General features: G+C 48.7%; 2 protein-coding genes across 2 annotated transcripts; one reads left to right on the top strand and one right to left on the bottom strand.

The window, feature by feature from the left end:
* Positions 1-336: 336 nt before the first annotated feature.
* On the bottom strand, positions 337-6,677 carry LOC103171002. Its single transcript, XM_029071099.2, has 4 exons — positions 6,588-6,677; positions 3,366-3,493; positions 936-3,240; positions 337-490 (listed from the first exon to the last, which is right to left on the bottom strand). Exons 2-3 carry the CDS (start codon positions 3,482-3,484, stop codon positions 981-983), a joined length of 2,379 nt encoding a protein of 792 aa, XP_028926932.1. The 5' UTR covers positions 3,485-3,493; positions 6,588-6,677; the 3' UTR covers positions 337-490; positions 936-980.
* Positions 6,678-8,892: 2,215 nt separating this feature from the next.
* On the top strand, positions 8,893-18,047 carry RPL14 (ribosomal protein L14). The gene is made up of 6 exons (XM_001509683.6): positions 8,893-8,983; positions 13,308-13,409; positions 14,029-14,123; positions 15,949-16,048; positions 16,132-16,185; positions 17,734-18,047. Exons 1-6 carry the CDS (start codon positions 8,981-8,983, stop codon positions 18,004-18,006), a joined length of 627 nt encoding a protein of 208 aa, XP_001509733.2. The 5' UTR covers positions 8,893-8,980; the 3' UTR covers positions 18,007-18,047.
* Positions 18,048-18,673: the final 626 nt, after the last annotated feature.

The following is an 18,673-nucleotide window of genomic DNA, read 5'->3' as shown; positions in this document are numbered from 1 at the left end:
TGAGTCCAGAGACTCAGGTTCTAATCCCGGCTCTGCTACAGACCTGCTGGGTGACTTTGGACATGCCCCTTAACCGCTCTGGGACTGTTTCCTCACCAGTCAAACAGGGAACCTGCTCTTCCTATCAAGTGGGACACCTGGGAGGTAGAGGACCTTTGTCTGGGCTGATTATCGAGCCTCTATCCCAGTGCTCAGGACAGTGCTTGGCACAGAATAAGGGTGTTATACAGGCCACTTCAATGAACATAGCCACTTCAGGCTCTTTTATCCAAGCTCACCATCCCACTCCATCCTTAACACGCCGCTTCCGTTAATTCTCCTCTCCAGCTCCCCTACTTCCAGAGAATTACATTTTTATTATCAAGCCACCCACCTGCAGAGCTTTCCTGGATCAATATCGTCTCTTCCCTGCATTAGATTTATTTAACTGGTTCATGCCCTTCTGTGTTTCATCCAAAAGCATGGAGTCAACAGCACACAGGATATAGGGCTGGAGGAGACAAAGACAGCAGTGAAGTCTCAATCTCGGTCTTCAAATTTACAGGCCACTGCCAAATTCCAAAGTAGGGAACACACTATTGCACCAGTAGTCACAATTATAATTTGCACCCAAAGGCATTGTCAATCTATATAGCTAAGATTAAAAAACAAACATTTAGCTCTCTCTCTAGGGGGTAAGGGCTCCATAGGACACTACTCCATTTGCCTTTGAAAGGCTCCTTTAAAACAGGACCGTATAAAATACTAAACATAGAAATCGAGGGTCAGACACATTCACCCTCCATGGTCTGCGCCCAGGTGCCACTATTTACAGATAAACATACTTTAGACCAATACCATGCCCACTGTTGCACTTTCCCAAGTGCTCAGTTCAGTGCTCTGCACCGAGTAGGGACTCAATAAATACCCTTATCACCCCGCCCCCCCCGACCCACCATTCCACAGCTACCCGGAGTCAGAAAGCGACAAAACCCTCTCGGTTAGCGTGAGAAGCGGTCAAAATCCCCCAAAACGAGATCCACGTCAACGTCGATGTCCTGATGGACGTAAGTCAGAGCCAGTCCGGGCAGCCAACTCCCTCTCAATGAGTTTCTCTGCCAGATTCTGACTCTCCGCAAAGCCCGTGACGACGCCTCTCCGGCTGGGACGCTGATGGGCATGGTGGCCAGGACAGAGAGGGCAGCGTTGATATTGGGGTAACAGATGGGGTTCAAGTGCTGCAGAGCGGCCAGGATGCTATTGGGCTGCTCGTTCCTGGGGATGTCCATCCATTTTGCCCGCCACCTCTGCAGCTCTGCTTTAAAGCTGTCCAGGTTGGAGATGTCGCCCTTGAAAGCATCATAGAGGGCCGCCTCGGACTCGTCATTTTCTAGCAAAAGCAGCTTATCGGGGACGAGGTACTGGGCAATGAATCGCGGGGAGCACTCCAGCAGTTGCTCCTGCAGTTCTGAAATGACGTGGTCCAGAAATGGCACAAACAGATCCCGCCTGTAGCCCTCCTGGATGTCCTCAGCCGGGGGGCCGCCCAGGGGGGCCGACCGCCCTCCGAAGCCCGGTGGCGACTCCCGGACACCTGCAGCGTCGGCCAATCGCTTCGCTTCATCGTAAAGCGACTCGAACCCCGGGTCACCGTCGTCTTTCATTCTCCCGAACCTCTGGATGATGAGGTTGGCCTCGTCGGACGTGTGGATGAGATCGGTGTCGGCGCGCTGCATATCCAGGTGCAGAGATCGGGTGCACGCAAGGACGTGCTCAACACACACCAGGCTCACCAGGAAGTCAAACTTGGTGATGGAATACAAGAGTCTTTCAGCATCCCCGCTGTCATCGGCCAATTTCTGCAAAGCGCCCAAGACCGCTGCATATTTGGCTTTGAAGCAGCTTAGGGCGTCCACCCGGCTGAGGTGTCGGAGATTATCCTCCTCTTCTTCCTCTTCCTCTCCGGTTTCCCCGTCCACGTTCAGGAATTCCTGCAAGTCTGCAAGGGAGGGGCCGAAGCGCTCCATAGACCACTTCAGCACCACAGTGACTTTCCCCAGCGTATCCAGCAGTTTAGCCACAGGCCTCACAGCACAGGATCGAACGATCGCCAGGTTGAGCTCGTGGGTCTTAGAGGCTGAGTATACGGCTTCGGGCAGGATGTCACAAATCCTCGCCAGCTGCCCGCTCATGTGACTGCCCCCCTGGTAGCTGTAGCCTCTCAGCAGCTCCTTCCGCAAGCCCCAAGCTGAGATTTTCTGCAGAAAGAGCTCTGTCAGGCTTCTCTCCGTTGTGTCAAAGCCCTCTACGAAGTCAATCGGATCTTCTCGAAGTTCCACCTGGCCCTCTCCGCTCCGGTGAACGTAACGCACGGAGAGGGAGATGTTCTCTTTCGTGGAAACGTCGGTGCTCCCGTCCGCTATCAAACTGAAGAATGTGGCTGCTTTAGCCCTCTCCAGAATCTTGCTCTGAATCTGGAGGCCGGTGAGCTCGGCAAGTTTGCTCTGCATCCATTCTGACGTGTCCAAGGGGCCGTATGGGGCTTGGCTGAGGTTCTCTTTCAAGACTGGGTCCAGTTCGGCCACATAACGTGAGATAGCGTGCACCGTCTTGGCGCTGTTGAACCTCCCTCCCAGTAAAACATTCTGCCTCCCACAGAAGATGATGATTTTGACGATCTGTCTGAGGGCGTGGCGGCTCCACCCTGTCGATTTCTTCTCGTGCTCAAAGGCGACGAACAGCTCGGTCCTCGCAGCCGCCCGCCCGTGCTCTTTCGATCGGCTGTGTCTCTCCAGGATTTTCTTGCCGTTGGACCAATCCTTCAAGGGGGTGGAGACCAAAACTGCTTCCTTGCTGCTGTTAAAAACAAAACAGGGTCCGCAGAAGACCCCGTCTAGATATGGCGAGTAGCGGGCGAATTTATACTCTTGGAGCAGCTGGGTGCTGCAGCGGCAATGCTTCTGGCTAGTCCCAGAGCCCGTCAGTCTTTTTGGAAACTGGAAATTTGAAGGCGGTACCCACTGGTTGACTAAAACGCCTCTCTTTTGCACATCACTCAGACTCATGCGGTTCAACAAGCCAATATCTTCATCATTACTGATGTCCACTCGGTCCAGGGGTTTGCTCTCACCTCTGCTTACTGCTCTGGAAAGGGTCTGTTTGGCGATCGAGAGATCCAGGGCTTCTCCGTTTACAAGGTTCTCCTCAGAGCTCTTCCCGGATGTGCCGTCGGAGTCCGTGTCCTGTTCCGACTCCGAGCTCCTGTAATTGCAAACGTGAAAACACACGGGTTTACTTATTTTTCCAATCTATATCTGCCCTCTTGGAAGGCTGGCATTTTAAGCGGCTGAGTTGAAAGCAATATTTTCCTTTTTTTGGCAACTTACAGGAGCAGAAAGGGAGTCACAGTTTTGGGGAGCTTCTGGTTCACCTCTGGAATGGGGTGTGATTTTTTTCTCTTCTGAGCCCCAGACGAATATGTTATCGGCTGGGCTGACTCCTCCATCCTGGGCAACTGAGGAAGAAAACAAGACACAACTATTCAGTTGAGGCAAACATGACTCCCATTGCAGAGCAAGCTAGCCCCTACGGAGGCATAATAATAATGACATTTGTTAATTAATCATATTTACTGAGCGCTTACTATGTGCAGAGCACTGTACCAAGCACTTGGGAAAATAAGTGCTTTCCATGTGCCAAACTTTGGGCTGGATACAGGAAAATCAGGTCAGACACAGTCCCTTTACCAAGCACTTGAGAAAATAAGTGCTTTCCATGTGCCAAGTTCTGGGATGGATACAAGAAAATCAGGTCAGACACAGTCCCTGTCCCTTATGGGGCTCACAGTCTAAGGAGGAGGGAGAATTGAATCCCCTTTTTATAAATGAGGCAGTGGAGACCCAGAGAAGTTAAGTAATTTTCCCAAAGTCACAAAGCAGACGAGTGACAGAGCTAGGATTAGAACACGGGTCTTCTAACTCCCCAGGCCCGTCCTCTTCCCACTAGGCCAAGCCGCTTTTGCTCCGAAGCAAACTCTGGCAGGCCGATGGGGACTCTGGCTTCCTAAATCCTTAATAGACGTTTTAAGATTTGTTAACAATGCTGAATAATAATAATAATGGCATTTGTTAAGCGCTTACTATGTGCCAAACACTGTTCTAAGCACTGGGGGGGGATTCGAGGTAATCAGGTTGTCCCATATGTGGGTCACAGTCTTGATCCCCATTTTACAGATGAGGGAATTGAGGCACAGGGAAATGAAGTGGACTTGCCCCACGTCACCCAGCTGACAGGTGGCGATGGCGTGATTAGAACACATGACCTCTGACTCCCGAGCCCGGGCTCTCTCCACTGAGCCACACTGCTATTAGGCCCAGAAGAACAATAAATTATTACTTTTATAACTTGATAATGACGTTAACAATTCAACTCCTGCAGGTATCCTTAATGTTCTATGAAATAATCATTAAGGTCAGAGAAGCAGTGTGGCTCAGTGGAAAGAGGGGATGTACACCTCATTAACAAATGAATGAAAGAAAGCCTCGGTTACCTCATCTGTAAAATGGGGATTGACTGTGAGCCCCACGTGGGACAACCTCATCACCCTGTATCCCCCAGCGCTTAGAACAGTGCTTGGCCTGTAGTAAGCACTTAACAAATACCAACATTATTCTCTGGGCCTCAGTGACCTCATCTGTAAAATGGGGATTAATTGTGAGCTCCATGTGGGACAACCTGATCACCTTGTATCCCCCCCCAGCGTTTAGAACAGTGCTTGGCACCTAGTAAGAGCTTAGCAAATACCAACATTATTATTATTAGTCTCTGGGCCTCAGTGACCTCACCTGTAAAATGGGGATTGATCATGAGCCCCACGTGGGACCACCTGATCACCTTGTCTCCCCCCAGCGCTTAGAACAGTGCTGGGCACAGAGTAAGCGCTTAACAAATACCAACATTATTATTATTAGTCTCTGGGCCTCTGACCTCACCTGTAAAATGGGGATTGTGAGCCCCACTTGAAACAACCTGATCACCCTGTATCCCACCAGCGCTTAGAACAGTGCTTAGCACATAGTAAGTGCTTAACAAATACCATTATTATTAGTCTCTGGGCCTCAGTCACCTCACCTGTAAAACGGGGATTGATGGTGAGCCCTCATCACCTTGTCTCCCCCCAGCGCTTAGAACAGTGCTTGGCACATAGTAAGCACTTAACAAATACCATCATTATTATTCTCTGGGCCTCAGTGACCTCACCTGTAAAATGGAGATTGTGAGTCCCACTTGGAACAACCTGATCACCTTGTATCCCCCCAGCGCTTAGAACAGTGCTTGGCACATAGTAAGCACTTAACAAATACCAACATTATTAGTCTCTGGGCCTCAGTGACCTCACCTGCAAAATGGGGATTGATGGTGAGCCCCACGTGGGACCACCTCATCACCTTGTCTCCCCCCAGCGCTTAGAACAGTGCTTGGCACATAGCGCTTAACAAATACCATCATTATTATTCTCTGGGCCTCAGTGACCTCATCTGTAAAATGGGGATTGTGAGTCCCATTGGAACAACCTGATCACCTTGTATCCCCCCAGCACTTAGAACAGTGCTCGGCACATAGTAAGGGCTTAACAAATACCAACATTATTATTATTAGTCTCTGGGCCTAATGACCTCAGCTGTAAAACGGGGATTGATGGTGAGCCCCACTTGGAACCACCTGATCACCCTCTATCCCACCAGCGCTTAGAACAGTGCTTAGCACATAGTAAGCGCTTAACAAATACCAACCTTATTATTATTAGTCTCTGGGCCTCAGTGACCTCACCTGCAAAATGGGGATTGATGGTGAGCCCCACGTGGAACCACCTCATCACCTTGTCTCCCCCCAGCGCTTAGAACAGTGCTTGGCACATAGTAAGCGCTTAACAAATACCATCATTATTATTCTCTGGGCCTCAGTGACCTCATCTGTGAAACGGGGATTTTGGGGAGCCCCACTTGGAACAACCTGATCACCCTGTATCCTCCCAAGCGCTTAGAACAGTGCTTGGCACATAGTAAGCGCTTAACAAATACCATCATTATTATTCTCTGGGCCTCAGTGACCTCATCTGTGAAACGGGGATTTTGGGGAGCCCCAGTTGGAACAACCTGATCACCCTGTATCCTCCCAAGCGCTTAGAACAGTGCTTGGCACATAGTAAGCGCTTAACAAATACCATCATTATTATTCTCTGGGCCTCAGTGACCTGCAAAATGGGGATTGATGGTGAGCCCCACGTGGGCCCACCTCATCACCTTGTCTCCCCCGAGCGCTCAGATCAGTGCTTGGGCCGTAGTAAGCGCCTACCAAATACCATCATCATTACAATTACGATGATGACAGGGTCGCATTGGAAAGGCGGGGGGGGGGGCTGCCGCCAACACCCAAAGCCCTTAGCGGGGACGAGGAGGGGGGAGGCCCTGGTCCAAACCACCGCCAAAGGTTGGGGGAAGGAGGAGGCCGGGGAGAGGAAGCGTCCGCGCGGAGACGCCGAGCGGCGAGACGGTGGGGCGGACGACGTGAGGGCTGGGAAGAGGGAGGAGCGCCCACCATCCACGCACCGGGACGGACGACGGCAGCCACGACGGGGCTTGTCCTTCTTCCTCCTCCTCCTCCTCCTCCGCTGGCCGGGGGCGCGCCCGCTCAGCGCGGCCCCGAGTCCGGCAGCCGCCGCGCAGGCGCAGAAGGAGCGGGAGGGGCCCGGCGGGGGGGGGGGGGCGGGGCCGGCAGCCGGAGGCCCGGGTGACGTCACCCCGCCGCCCTCGGAGAAACCGCGCCGCTTCAGGGGCAAGAGCCCGGGCTTGGGAGGCTCAGGTGGCCAGTTCGAATCCCGCCTGCGCCACTTCAGTCGTTCAGTCGATGCTATTTATTGAGCGCTTACTATGGACAAATCGGGAACAGAGGGAGACAGTCCCTGCCCTCTGACGGGCGCACAGTCTAAGCGGGGGACAGAGACAGGAACAATGGCGATAAACAGAATCAAGAGAAGCCGCGCGGCTCAGTGGCAAGAGCCCGGCCTTGGGAGGCTCAGGTGGCGAGTTCGAATCCCGCCTCCGCCACTTCATTCATTCAGTCGATGGGATTTACTGAGCGTTTACTATGGACAAATCGGGAACAGATAGAGACAGTCCCTGCCCTCTGACGGGCGCACAGTCTAATAATAATGTTGGTATTTGTTAAGCGCTTACTATGTACAGAGCACTGTTCTAAGTGCTGGGGGAGATACAGGGTCATCAAGTTGTCCCACGTGAGGCTCACAGTCTTAATCCCCATTTTACAGGTGAGGGAACTGAGGCACAGAGAAGTGACTTGCCCACAGTCACACAGCTGACAAGTGGCAGAGGCAGGATTCGAACCAACGCTTACTATGTGCCAGGCACTGTTCTAAGTGCTGGAGTAGACACAAGCTTACCAGGTTGAACCCAACCCATGCCCCAAGTGGGGCTCACAGGCGTCATCCCCATTTTACAGATTAAGTCACTGAGGCCCAGAAGTGACTTGACCAAGGCTTCACAGCAGACAAGAGGTTCGAATCCCGCCTCTGCCACTTGGCGGCTGTGGGCCAAGTCACTTCACTTCTCTGTGCCTCAGTTCCCTCATCTGTAAAATGGGGATGAACTGTGAGCCTCACGTGGGACAACCTGATTACCCTCTATCTACCCCGGCGCTTAGAACAGTGCTCTGCACATAGTAAGCGTTTAACAAATACCAACATTATTGGAGCATTCAATAGTATTGAGTATAGAGAAGCAGCGTGGCTCAGTGGCAAGAGCCCGGGCTTGGGAGTCCGAGGTAATGGGTTCTAATCCCAACTGTGCCACTTGTCAGCTGTGTGACCTTGGGCCAGTCACTTAACTTCTCTGGGCCTCAGTTCCCTCATCTGTAAAATGGGGATGAAGACTGTGAGCCTCACGTGGGACAACCTGTTTACCCTGTATGTAGATTACCCTCTATCTACCCCAGCGCTTAGAACAGTGCTCGGCACATAGTAAACGCTTAACAAATACAAAAAAAAAAAAAAAGGTTTCACAGCAGACAAGGGGTTCGAATCCCAGTTCTGCCACTTGTCGGCTGTGTGACTGTGGATAAGTCACTTCACTTCCCTGGGCCTCAGTGACCTCATCTGGAAAATGGGGATGAAGCCTGGGAGCCTCACGTGGGACAACCTGATGACCCTGGATCTCCCCCAGCGCTTAGAACAGTGCTCTGCACATAGTAAGCGCTTAACAAATACCAACATTATCATTATTAGGCTCCTTTGCCCCTGAAATGTTCGTTTTTTCCACCTTTGGCGCTTCTGACATGCGCACTGCGTAAGGGAGAACCTGATAACCCTGTATCTACCCCAGCGCTTAGAACAGTGCTCTGCACATAATAAGCGCTTAACAACCGCGTGGCTCAGTGGAAAGAGCCCGGGCTTGGGAGCCAGAGGTCATGGGTTCGAATCCCGGCTCTGCCACTTGTCAGCTGTGGGACTGTGGGCAAGTCACTTCACTTCTCTGTGCCTCAGTTACCTCATCTGTAAAATGGGCATTAACTGTGAGCCTCACGTGGGACAACCTGATGACCCTGCATCTACCCCAGCGCTTAGAACAGTGCTCTGCACATAGTAAGCGCTTAACAAATACCAACATTATTAGATATCAACATTATTATCATTATTAGGCTCCTCTGCCCCTGAAATGTTCGTTTTTCCCACCGTTGGAGCATCTGACATGCGCACTGCGTAAGGGAAAGCGAATCCTGGACGTTTCGGCTTCGTTTCCTGGTTCTGCGCATGTCCATTATTTTTTTTTTCCCCTTTAGCTCTCCAGAGAGAAGCCAGGACGGGTTCTTCCCAGTGCGCATGCGGATCGCTCTCCCCGACCCTTACGTGCCGCGTACGTAAGACGTTTCCCTAGAGGAGTTACATTTGGCGCATGCGCGGTCCTGTCCCTTCTCGCTGAACGCCGACATGGTGAGCAGGCCGGCCCCGGGGCTCCGGGCCTGGTCCCCGTTTGGGGCTGGCGGATGGCGGCGCGTAGGGCCGCGATGCGGAGGGGACCTCAGGGAGCTGGAAGGAGGCAGGCCCGGGGAGTCGCGGCGGGCGGAGAAATGGTTCCCCGCTGCTGCAGGTTCCGCGTGGGGAAGCGGGCAGCGGCCGGGCCTGCGGGGGCTCCTGCAGCCGGCGCGCCTGCGCGCTGAGCTCGCGGGGTGGCGCGTGGCCGGGGGGGGTGGGCAACGGGGGGGGGGTCCTGCAGGGGCCCGGTCACGTGGGCGGCGCGCGATGTTGGGGAGCGGCCCCCGGAAAGGCCGCCAGCAGCAGCCTGACCTGAGGTGAAGAACGGGCGCCTCGAAAGCCGAGGGACCTGAGTTCTAATCCTGCCGCTTCAGAGTGGGGAGGGGGGAATCCATTCATTCATTCAATAGTATTGAGCATAGACAAGTATAGAGCATTCAATAGTATTGTTCATTCATTCATTCAGTAGTATTGCGCATAGACAAGTATAGAGCTTTCAATAGTATTGTTCATTCATTCAATATTGAGCATAGACAAGTATAGAGCATAAACAAGTATAGAGCATTCAATAGTATTGTTCATTCATTCAGTAGTATTGAGCATAGACAAGTATAGAGCATTCAATAGTATTGTTCATTCATTCATTCAGTAGTATTGAGCATAGACAAGTATAGAGCATTCAATAGTATTGTTCATTCATTCAGTAGTACTGAGCATAGACAAGTATAGAGCATTCAATAGTATTGTTCATTCATCCATTCATTCAGTAGTATTTACTGAGCGCTTAGTATGTGCAGAGCACTGGACTAAGCGCTTGGAATGAACAAGTCGGCAACAGATAGAGACAGTCCCTGCCGTTTGACGGGCTCACAGTCTAATCGGGGGAGACGGACAGACAAGAACAAGGGCAATAAATAGAGTCAAGGGGAAGAACATCTCGTAAAAACAATGGCAACTAAATAGAATCAAGGCGATGTACAATTCATTAACAAAATAAATAGGGTAATGAAAATATATACAGTTGAGCGGACGAGTACAGTGCTGCGGGGATGGGAAGGGAGAGGGGGAGGAGCAGAGGGAAATGGGGGGGAAAAGAGGGTTAAGCTGTGGAGAGGTGAAAGGGGGGCGGTAGAGGAAGAAGAGGAGCTCAGTCTGGGAAGGCCTCTTGGAGGAGGTGAGTTATAGAGAAGCAGCCTGGCTCAGCAAGTGCCCGGGCTTGGGAATCAGAGGTCATGGGTTTGAATCCCGGCGCTGCCACTTGTCAGCTGGGTGACTGTGGGCAAGTCACTTCACTTCTCAGTGCCTCAGTTACCTCATCTGGAAAATGGGGATGAAGACTGGGAGCCTCATGTGGGACAACCTGATTATGCCATATCTCCCCCAGCGCTGAGAATAGTGCTCTGCACATAGTAAGCGCTTAACAAATACCAACATTATTATTATTACTTCACTTCTCTGGGCCTCAGTGACCTCATCTGGAAAATGGGAATGAAGACTGGGAGCCTCAGGTGGGACAACCTGATGACCCTGTATCTCCCCCAGCGCTGAAAACAGTGCTCTGCACCTAGTAAGCGCTTAACAAATACCAACATTATTATTATTACTTCCCTTCTCTAGGCCTCAGTGACCTCATCTGGAAAATGGGGATGAAGACTGGGAGCGTCACGTGGGACAACCTGATGACCCCGTATCTCCCCCAGCGCTTAGAACAGTGCTCTGCACATAGCAAGCGCTTAACAAATACCAACATTATTATTACTTCACTTCTCTTCACTTCACTTCACTTACTTCACTTCACTTCTCTCTAGGCCTCAGTGACCTCATCTGGAAAATGGGGATGAAGACTGGGTGCCTCACGTGGGACAATCTGATGACCCTGTATCTCCCCCAGCGCTTAGAACAGTGCTCTGCACATAGTAAGCGCTTAACAAATGCCAACATTATTAGAGCAATCAATAATATAGAGAAGCAGCGTGGCTCAGTAGCAGGAGCCCGGGCTTGGGAGTCAGAGGTCATGGGTTCGAATCCCGGCTCTGCCACTTGTCAGCCGTGTGACAGTGAGCAAGTCACTTCACTTCTTTGGGCCTCAGTGACCTCATCTGTAAAATGGGGATTAAGACTGTGAGCCTCACGTAGGACAACCTGATGACACTGTCTCTCCCCCAGCACTTAGAACAGTGCTCTGCACATAGTAAACGCTTAACAAATACCAACATTATTATTATTGAGTGCTTACTATGAGCAGAGCACTGTACAAAGCGCTTGGAATGTGCAGTTCAGCGTGGCTCAATGGAAAGGGCACGGGCTTGGGAGTCAGAGGTCATGGGATTCGAACCATTATTATTATTGAGCGCTTACTATGAGCAGAGCACTGTACTAAGTGCTTAACAAATACCAACATTATTATTATTATTATTACGCGCTTGGAATGCGCAGTTCAGTGTGGCTAAGTGGAAAGGGCACGGGCTTGGGAGTCTGAGGTCATGGGATTCAAACCCGCATGACTGTGGGCAAGTCACTTCACTTCTCTGGGCCTCAGTTGCCTCATCTGTAAAATGGAGAAGATTCTGAGCCTCACATGGGACAACCAGATGGCCCTGTGTCTCCCCCAGCGCTTAGAACAGTGCTCTGCATATAGTAAGTGCTTAACAAATATCAACATTATTACAGTTCGGCAACAGACACCATCTATGCCCAATGACGGGCTCACAGTCTAATCGGGGGAGACAAACGGACACAAACAAGACAACATAAAACACGATAAATAGAATCAAGGGGATGTAAGCCTCATTAACAAAATTAATGGGGTAATAAAAACATATTCAAATGAGCACAGTGCCGAGGGGGAGGAGCAGAGGGAGAGGGGGCTTAGCTGAGGGGAGGTGAAGGGGGGAAGAGGGAGCAGAGGGAGAAGGGGAAGTTCAATCTGGGAAGGCCTCTTGGAGGAGCTTCCCCAAAGTGACAGGCAACGCCTGCCTAAACATTGGGTCGCTCTACCAGTTCAGACCCCGAGGCCCGAAGGAGTGGCTTCTAATCTGTAAGCCTGGTGTGAGCAGGGATTGTCTTTACTGCTCAATGTGGTTTCCAAGTGCTTAGTACAGTACTCTGCACACAGCATTTAATAAATACAGTAATCGTGTTGGTATTTGTTAAGGGCTTACTCCATTCAATTGTATTTATTGAGCACTTACTATGTGCAGAGCACTACTAAGCGCTTGGAATGTACAGTTCGGCAACAGAGACAATCCCTGCCTAATGACGGTGTGCCAAGCACTCTTCTAAGCGCTAGGGGAGATACAAGGTCATCAGGTTGGCCCACGTAGGGCTCACAGGCTTCCTCCCCATTTTACAGATGAGGTCACTGAGGCACAGAGAAGTTAATAATAATGTTGGTATTTGTTAAGCACTTGCTATGTGCAGAGCACTGTTCTAAGCACTGGGGGAGATACAGGGTAATCAGATTGCCCCACGTGAGGTGCACAGTCTTCATCCCCATTTTACAGATGAGGAAACTGAGGCATAGAGAAGTGAAGTGACTGGCCCAAGGTCACACAGCTGACAAGTGGCACAGTTGGGATTAGAACCCATTACCTCAGACTCCCAAGCCCATGCTCTTTCCACTAAGCCATTTATATATATGTTATTTATTACCGTATTTATTTTGTTAATGAGATGTAGCATCCCCGTGATTCTATTTATCGTGATAATGTTGTCTTGTTTTTGTTTCGTTTTGCTCTGCCATCTGTCTCCCCCAATTAGACTGTGAGCCCGTCACTGAGCAGGGATTGTCTCTATCTGTTGCCAAATTGTACATTCCAAGCGCTTAGTACAGTGCCCTGCACATAGTAAGGGTTCAATAAATACTATTGAATGAATGAATAAACCACACTGCTTCTGTGCTAAATATGAATGAATGACAAATTTCTGTTGAAGTGAGTTGTCGACCTCATTTCCTTCCCCTCGGCTCCCCCCGAGGCCCCCCTCTCCCCCCACCAAAATTGTCTTTATGGTGTAGTGTGGGTGGTAATGGCTGGTCATTTTTACCCTTGACTCTGGAAAGAGCCTTGAGTGGGCCCAGCATGGCCTAGTGTTTTGCAATGTGTATGAACAAGGCTGCTAGGTGAAGGTCAATGGCATGCATGGCACTGCCATTATCAGTGGGTTTGATGGAGAAGGCCCAGAAATGAGTTCAGGCTGCGCTCTACACGTCTGTTTCGTGCCTAGTTGACTTTAGCTTTAGTAGTTTGGTGACTTTTATAACAAACTCTGGCCCTTTTTACAGGTATTCAAGCGCTACGTCGAGATTGGCCGGGTGGCCTACATTTCCTTCGGCCCACACGCTGGGAAGTTGGTGGCAATAGTGGACGTCATTGACCAGAACAGGGTAGGTGCAGAGGAATGATCAATTTGTGGCCTCCTACCCTTTCGCAAATGAGATTTTCGAGCACATCATAATTGAGCCCAGTTTTTCTAGGACCTAAAGTTGCTTCTTAGGAATGTTAGGCTCTTTGGGAGTAGCATGAACAAGGCCGGTTCTTACATCGATGTTGTATTAGTGCAGTTGGTGTTGAAATGAACAAGATAAAGGGTTTTTGGGGTGCCTCCTTTTAGCTTAATCATTCAAAACTGTGCAGAGCACCATCGATTAGGTACACTCAATAGTGAGTAGAGGACCAGTGCTCTTTTGGAATGAGATGGGGTGAAATTGCTTGGGGCATTCCTAAGGTGCCTTTCAATTCAAAGTGACCCACTTACCCAGTTAATGAGCTGCTCTAATTTGAAGAGTGGGTGATAGTGCTGCACATCCACCAGCCAATCAGTGGAATAAATTGAGTGCCTGCAATATGGAGAACACTCAACTAAGCACTTGGGGGGAAGAAATGAAATGCAGAGGATATAATTTCAACTTTTATTAACATGGCAATTGCCAATATTCATTGTTAATCTTGTGAATCTGTCCTTACTGCATATGAATGAATCTTATATGTCTTTGAATGTCGTAGGCTCTGGTTGATGGCCCCTGCAGTGGTGTGAGAAGACAGGCTTTGCCCTTCAAATGCATGCAACTCACTGACTTCGTTCTCAAATTTCCACACAGGTGATTTAATCTTTCTAGTTGAGCAGTCTATGGAAAAACTGCCATGCTGATTTTCGTACTATTATCCATCTGAAGTGTATTGGTTCTCGAGAAATTATAAAATGGATAAAAAGCAGTGCTTGAGGTCCTAGAAAATTTCCAGTGTGATCATTTATCCATTGGAAAATCCAGTTAATCAAATGAGGACTTTGTGCAGAGCACTGTAGTAAGCACTCGGGAGAGTCCAATACAGTTAGTAGACACTACCCATGTCCTTGAGGAGTTTACATGTGGTAAGCAGGTGGTGCTGATGAAACTGCGCTAGAAACTGGTTATGTTGGGTATATCAGCTACATTCGAGGACTGTAGCTTGGTTTCCCAAAAAATGCTGGTATTTTTTCTATATGTCATACCTGAGGTAGCAGGGGCAGAAATGAACAATAGTTTTTGCATCTGGTTCCAATGAATACCTTTGGTTGGGATCAGTCTGTGTGGTATGTGACCTTGAGAGGCTTTAGACTGATTTTCAAAGCTGCGCTTTGGTGATCTCTCGTGGGCTGTGTGTGTGCTTCCAGGTCACAGTCCTCAGTTTTTAGCAGTTCCTGCCATCAGGACTTTAGATGATGTTTACACCCTGTTGAGTTTAATCTCCCAAGGGATCAGAAGCAGTTTAACACAAGCTTCCAGGTTTATCTGACCCTCCAGCGTGGCTGCATAAAATAGATTGACTAAGGTCTCACCTGTACACAGCCTGATTTACTCATTTAGCTAGGGGAATGGCTCTGACATGGTGTCATTGATTTTAACCTTACTGACTGAGTCAACATCAAGCAATAGTCTGGGACTCTCGATGAAGTGTGGGGGCCCAGAAGTTATCCAGTAGCATCCAAGGGCAAAGCTTAATCATGGTGTCTCATGTCACAAAGAATGCTATTCTTCAGGTTAGTGAACCAGGGTAAAACTGGCGTAGTCTTGAAATCTTTGGCTGTTTTACTTTTGAACTAGCTTTGCTTGTGTCAGTAATATTCAGCTTTGCAGCAGGTTCAGCTACACCTCCCATCTTCAGTAAGAGAAAACTGTTAAAGCTACCAAGGATGTGATCAAGGATGTGGGTGTGGATTGTCCAAGGTTTTCCCCCTTTCCTCCTGTTGCTATCTGTTGGGTCAAATTTTTGGTTGTGGCCTGTCCCAGGGAGGGAGAGCAAAAACCATCAACTATTGTGACAACAGTTCTGCCAGAGGTGTGTTGGGTGTGGATAGAAGCAGAAACCATAGACTACTAGTTTGTGGCTTTATATTTAAAAGTCCAATGCCACTAATATTATTATGTGGGGGGAGATTACTCAGTGGTATAATAATTGTGGTATTTGGTAAACACTATGTGCCAGGTACTGTACCAAGTGCTAGGGTGGATACAAGCAAATCAGGTTGGTCACAGTGCCTGTCCCACATGGGGCTCACAGTCTTAACCCCCATTTTACAGATCAGGTATCTGAGGCACAGAGAAGTGAAGTGACTTGCCATGGTCAAACAGCAGACAAGTGGTGGAGCCAGGGTTAGAACCCATGACTTTCTGACTCCTAAGTTCGTGCTCTATCTGCTATGCCATTTGTAAAGCACTGTAATAAGTATTCGGGAGAGTACAGTACAACAGAGTTAGCGGGCATGTTTCCTGCCCACAGTGAGCTCAGCTTCTAGAAGGGATGAGCCTCCATCTGCCAGTCGGGTGTGCCCATTTGGAAACCAACCATGGTCAGTTATCTCCACAGCAGTGAGAAGGCTAGCACATTGGGCTTGATGAAAACATGGGCCCATATGGATATTAATCTCTTTGGCTTAACTTTCAGTGCTCGTCAGAAGTATGTACGAGCTGCTTGGGAGAAGGAAAATATTAATGAGAAATGGACAGCTACGAGATGGGCCAAGAAGATTGAAGCCCGAGAAAGAGTATGGTTTTTTTTCTAATTTTTAAGCTGACTAGTTTCAACATTTTGAAGTTAAGGAAAACTTAGCTTTTGTTTTTTCAACAGAAAGCCAAGATGACAGACTTTGATCGTTTCAAGGTCATGAAGGCAAAGAAAATGGTAAGTGGTCAAATCTTACGCTCTTTGATCTGATAATTTCCAAAGTTGTGAATATAGTGGAATATTTTGTAGTTTCATTAGAGAAAAGCAAAGCTGTCAAACTCACTGTTACCTCATCTGGAAGACTGAAGTCAGTCAGTGGCATTATTGTTGCCCATTCACCTCTGCATCAAATAAACTCCTTACCGTTGACTTTAAAGCACTGTCACCTTGCCCCCTTCGCCTTGCTACTATCCTACAACCCAGTCAACACACTGCTCCACTAACGCCAACGTATTCACTGTACCTGTATCTCATCACCAACCTCTCGCTCACGTCCTGCTTCTGGCTTGGAACGCCTAGAACGCCTCTCCTTTTTCACCTCTGACAATTACTCTCCCTGACTGAGCCCCCATTTCCTTTGTCCCTCCTCCCTCCCCATCACCCCGACTCCTTCCCTTTGCTCTACCCCCCCACCGCCCCACAGCACTTATGTATACATGTATGTATTTATTATATTTTATTAATGAGGTGTCTATATCTATAATTCTATTTATATTGATGCCTGTGTACTGGTTTTGTTGTCTTTCTCCCCCCTTCTAGACTGCAAACCCTTTAGGTAGGGAATTTCTCTCTTTGTTGCCAAATTGTACTTTCCAAGTGCCTTGTATAGTGCTCTGCAACATTAAGCATTCAATAAATATGATTGAATGAATGAATGCCTTCAAAGCCTTGTTGAAGGCACATCTCCAGGAGGGCCTTCCCTGATTAAGCCCTTATTTCTTCTTTTCCCACTCCCTTCTGCATCGTCATAACTTGTGTTTATTCACTACCCTTGCTCCTAGCCCCACAGCGTTTATGAACATAACTGTAATTTACATTAGTCTCTCCCTCTAGACTAAGCTCATTGTGGGCAGGCAGTGTGTCTGTTATATTGTTATACTCTCCCAAACACATAGTATAGCCCCTGCACACAGTAAGCACTTAATAAATACGATTGATTGATTACTGTGATGTGGAGTACTATATTAAGTGCTTGGGAGAGTACAACAGAGTTGAACATTCCCTGCCCACAAGGAACTCACAGTCTCAGGCAAGGACAGGCATTAATATAAATAAATAAATTACAGACATAAGTGTTGCACGGCTGTGGGTGCTTAAAGGGTATAGAATGAAAAGGAATGGAAAGGAAATCACGGAATAGCTCAGTGAATCCCTAAAACTGGGTCTTACCCTATGGAACGGATCAGACACCTTAAGTCATTTATTCATAACAGACCGGTCACTTGTACCGGATCAAACTGGAAAATAGACATTTGTAATGATTCCCAATTTGAGTATTTTCACTGAATGAAATAAGAATGTTCCCCAAGCTCCACCATGTCACATACTTCTGCGGCTGGAAGAGAGAGTAGCTGCAAGCATTAGAAGCAATGGGTTCGTGATGTTTGACTGAATTTATGGGCATTTGGTGTTGGAAGGGAAAGATGAGATTCACCAGGAGCATTTGTGTCAACTTTAGTGCTGTCTTATATATAACCAGGTGCCTTTGTTTTTCCACTATTCCAGAGGAACAGAATCATCAAGCATGAAGTTAAGAAGCTCCAAAAGGGACCTTCTAAGAGAGCAGCTGCCAAGAGAGCAGCTGCCAAGAAGGCATCTGCCAAGGAGGCCCCTGTCCAGAAGGCCCCTGTCCAGAAGACACCTGTCAAGAAGGCACCTGCCCAGAAAGCACCTGCCCAGAAAGCACCTGCCCAGAAAGCACCTGCCCAGAAGGCCCCCGCCAAGAAGGCCCCTGCCAAGAAGGCCCCTGTCAAAAAGGCCCCTGTCAAGAAGGCCTAAGGAGCTTTCATGAATCAAATAAAATTCCAGTTTGATATGTAGCAAGCATCTCCCTTTTCCTTTATCTCTTCAAAAAACACTTTTCTTTGCTAGGGAACTCGATCCAAAAAATACGTCAGTCAACGGGCTGCATCCTTGTCTCTACAAGCAGTCGCTTCGATACATTTGAAATGTTCTTGGAGCTACACTAAAACCCTTCAAAGAGAATGAAGTGTTCCCTGTCGGTCTATCAGTGTCCAAGGTGTATTCAATCAGTAGCATTTATTGAACGTCATCTGTGTGCAGAGCACCGAACTAGGCACTTGGGGGACTGCAATGGTATAAATATGTTTTATATTCTGATGGAGGAGTTTATATCGGCAAGCTTACGTGATCAACCATATCCCTTGTGATCTTCCCCATCACTAGAAATCCAGAGTTATCGAGCCAGTACATGCAGAACACCACTGAGGTAGTGCTTGGAAATTAAATGCAATTCTGTTTGGAAGGAATGATCTATATTATCTAGACTGTAAGCTCGCTGTGGGCAGGGAATGTGTTTACCAACTCAACTCTCCCAAACAATTAGTATAATGCTCCACACACACAATAAGGGCTCAATAAATAACATTGGTTGACTTTAATGTGAAAGCTAGTTCCATTTTCACCGCCAAGAGACAGAACCTGA

Source organism: Ornithorhynchus anatinus, chromosome 8 (assembly GCF_004115215.2).
Source record: "Ornithorhynchus anatinus isolate Pmale09 chromosome 8, mOrnAna1.pri.v4, whole genome shotgun sequence".
Lineage (NCBI taxonomy): Eukaryota > Metazoa > Chordata > Mammalia > Monotremata > Ornithorhynchidae > Ornithorhynchus > Ornithorhynchus anatinus.
Note: the sequence above shows the minus strand (reverse complement) of the source record. Positions and strands in the feature narration are given on the sequence as shown.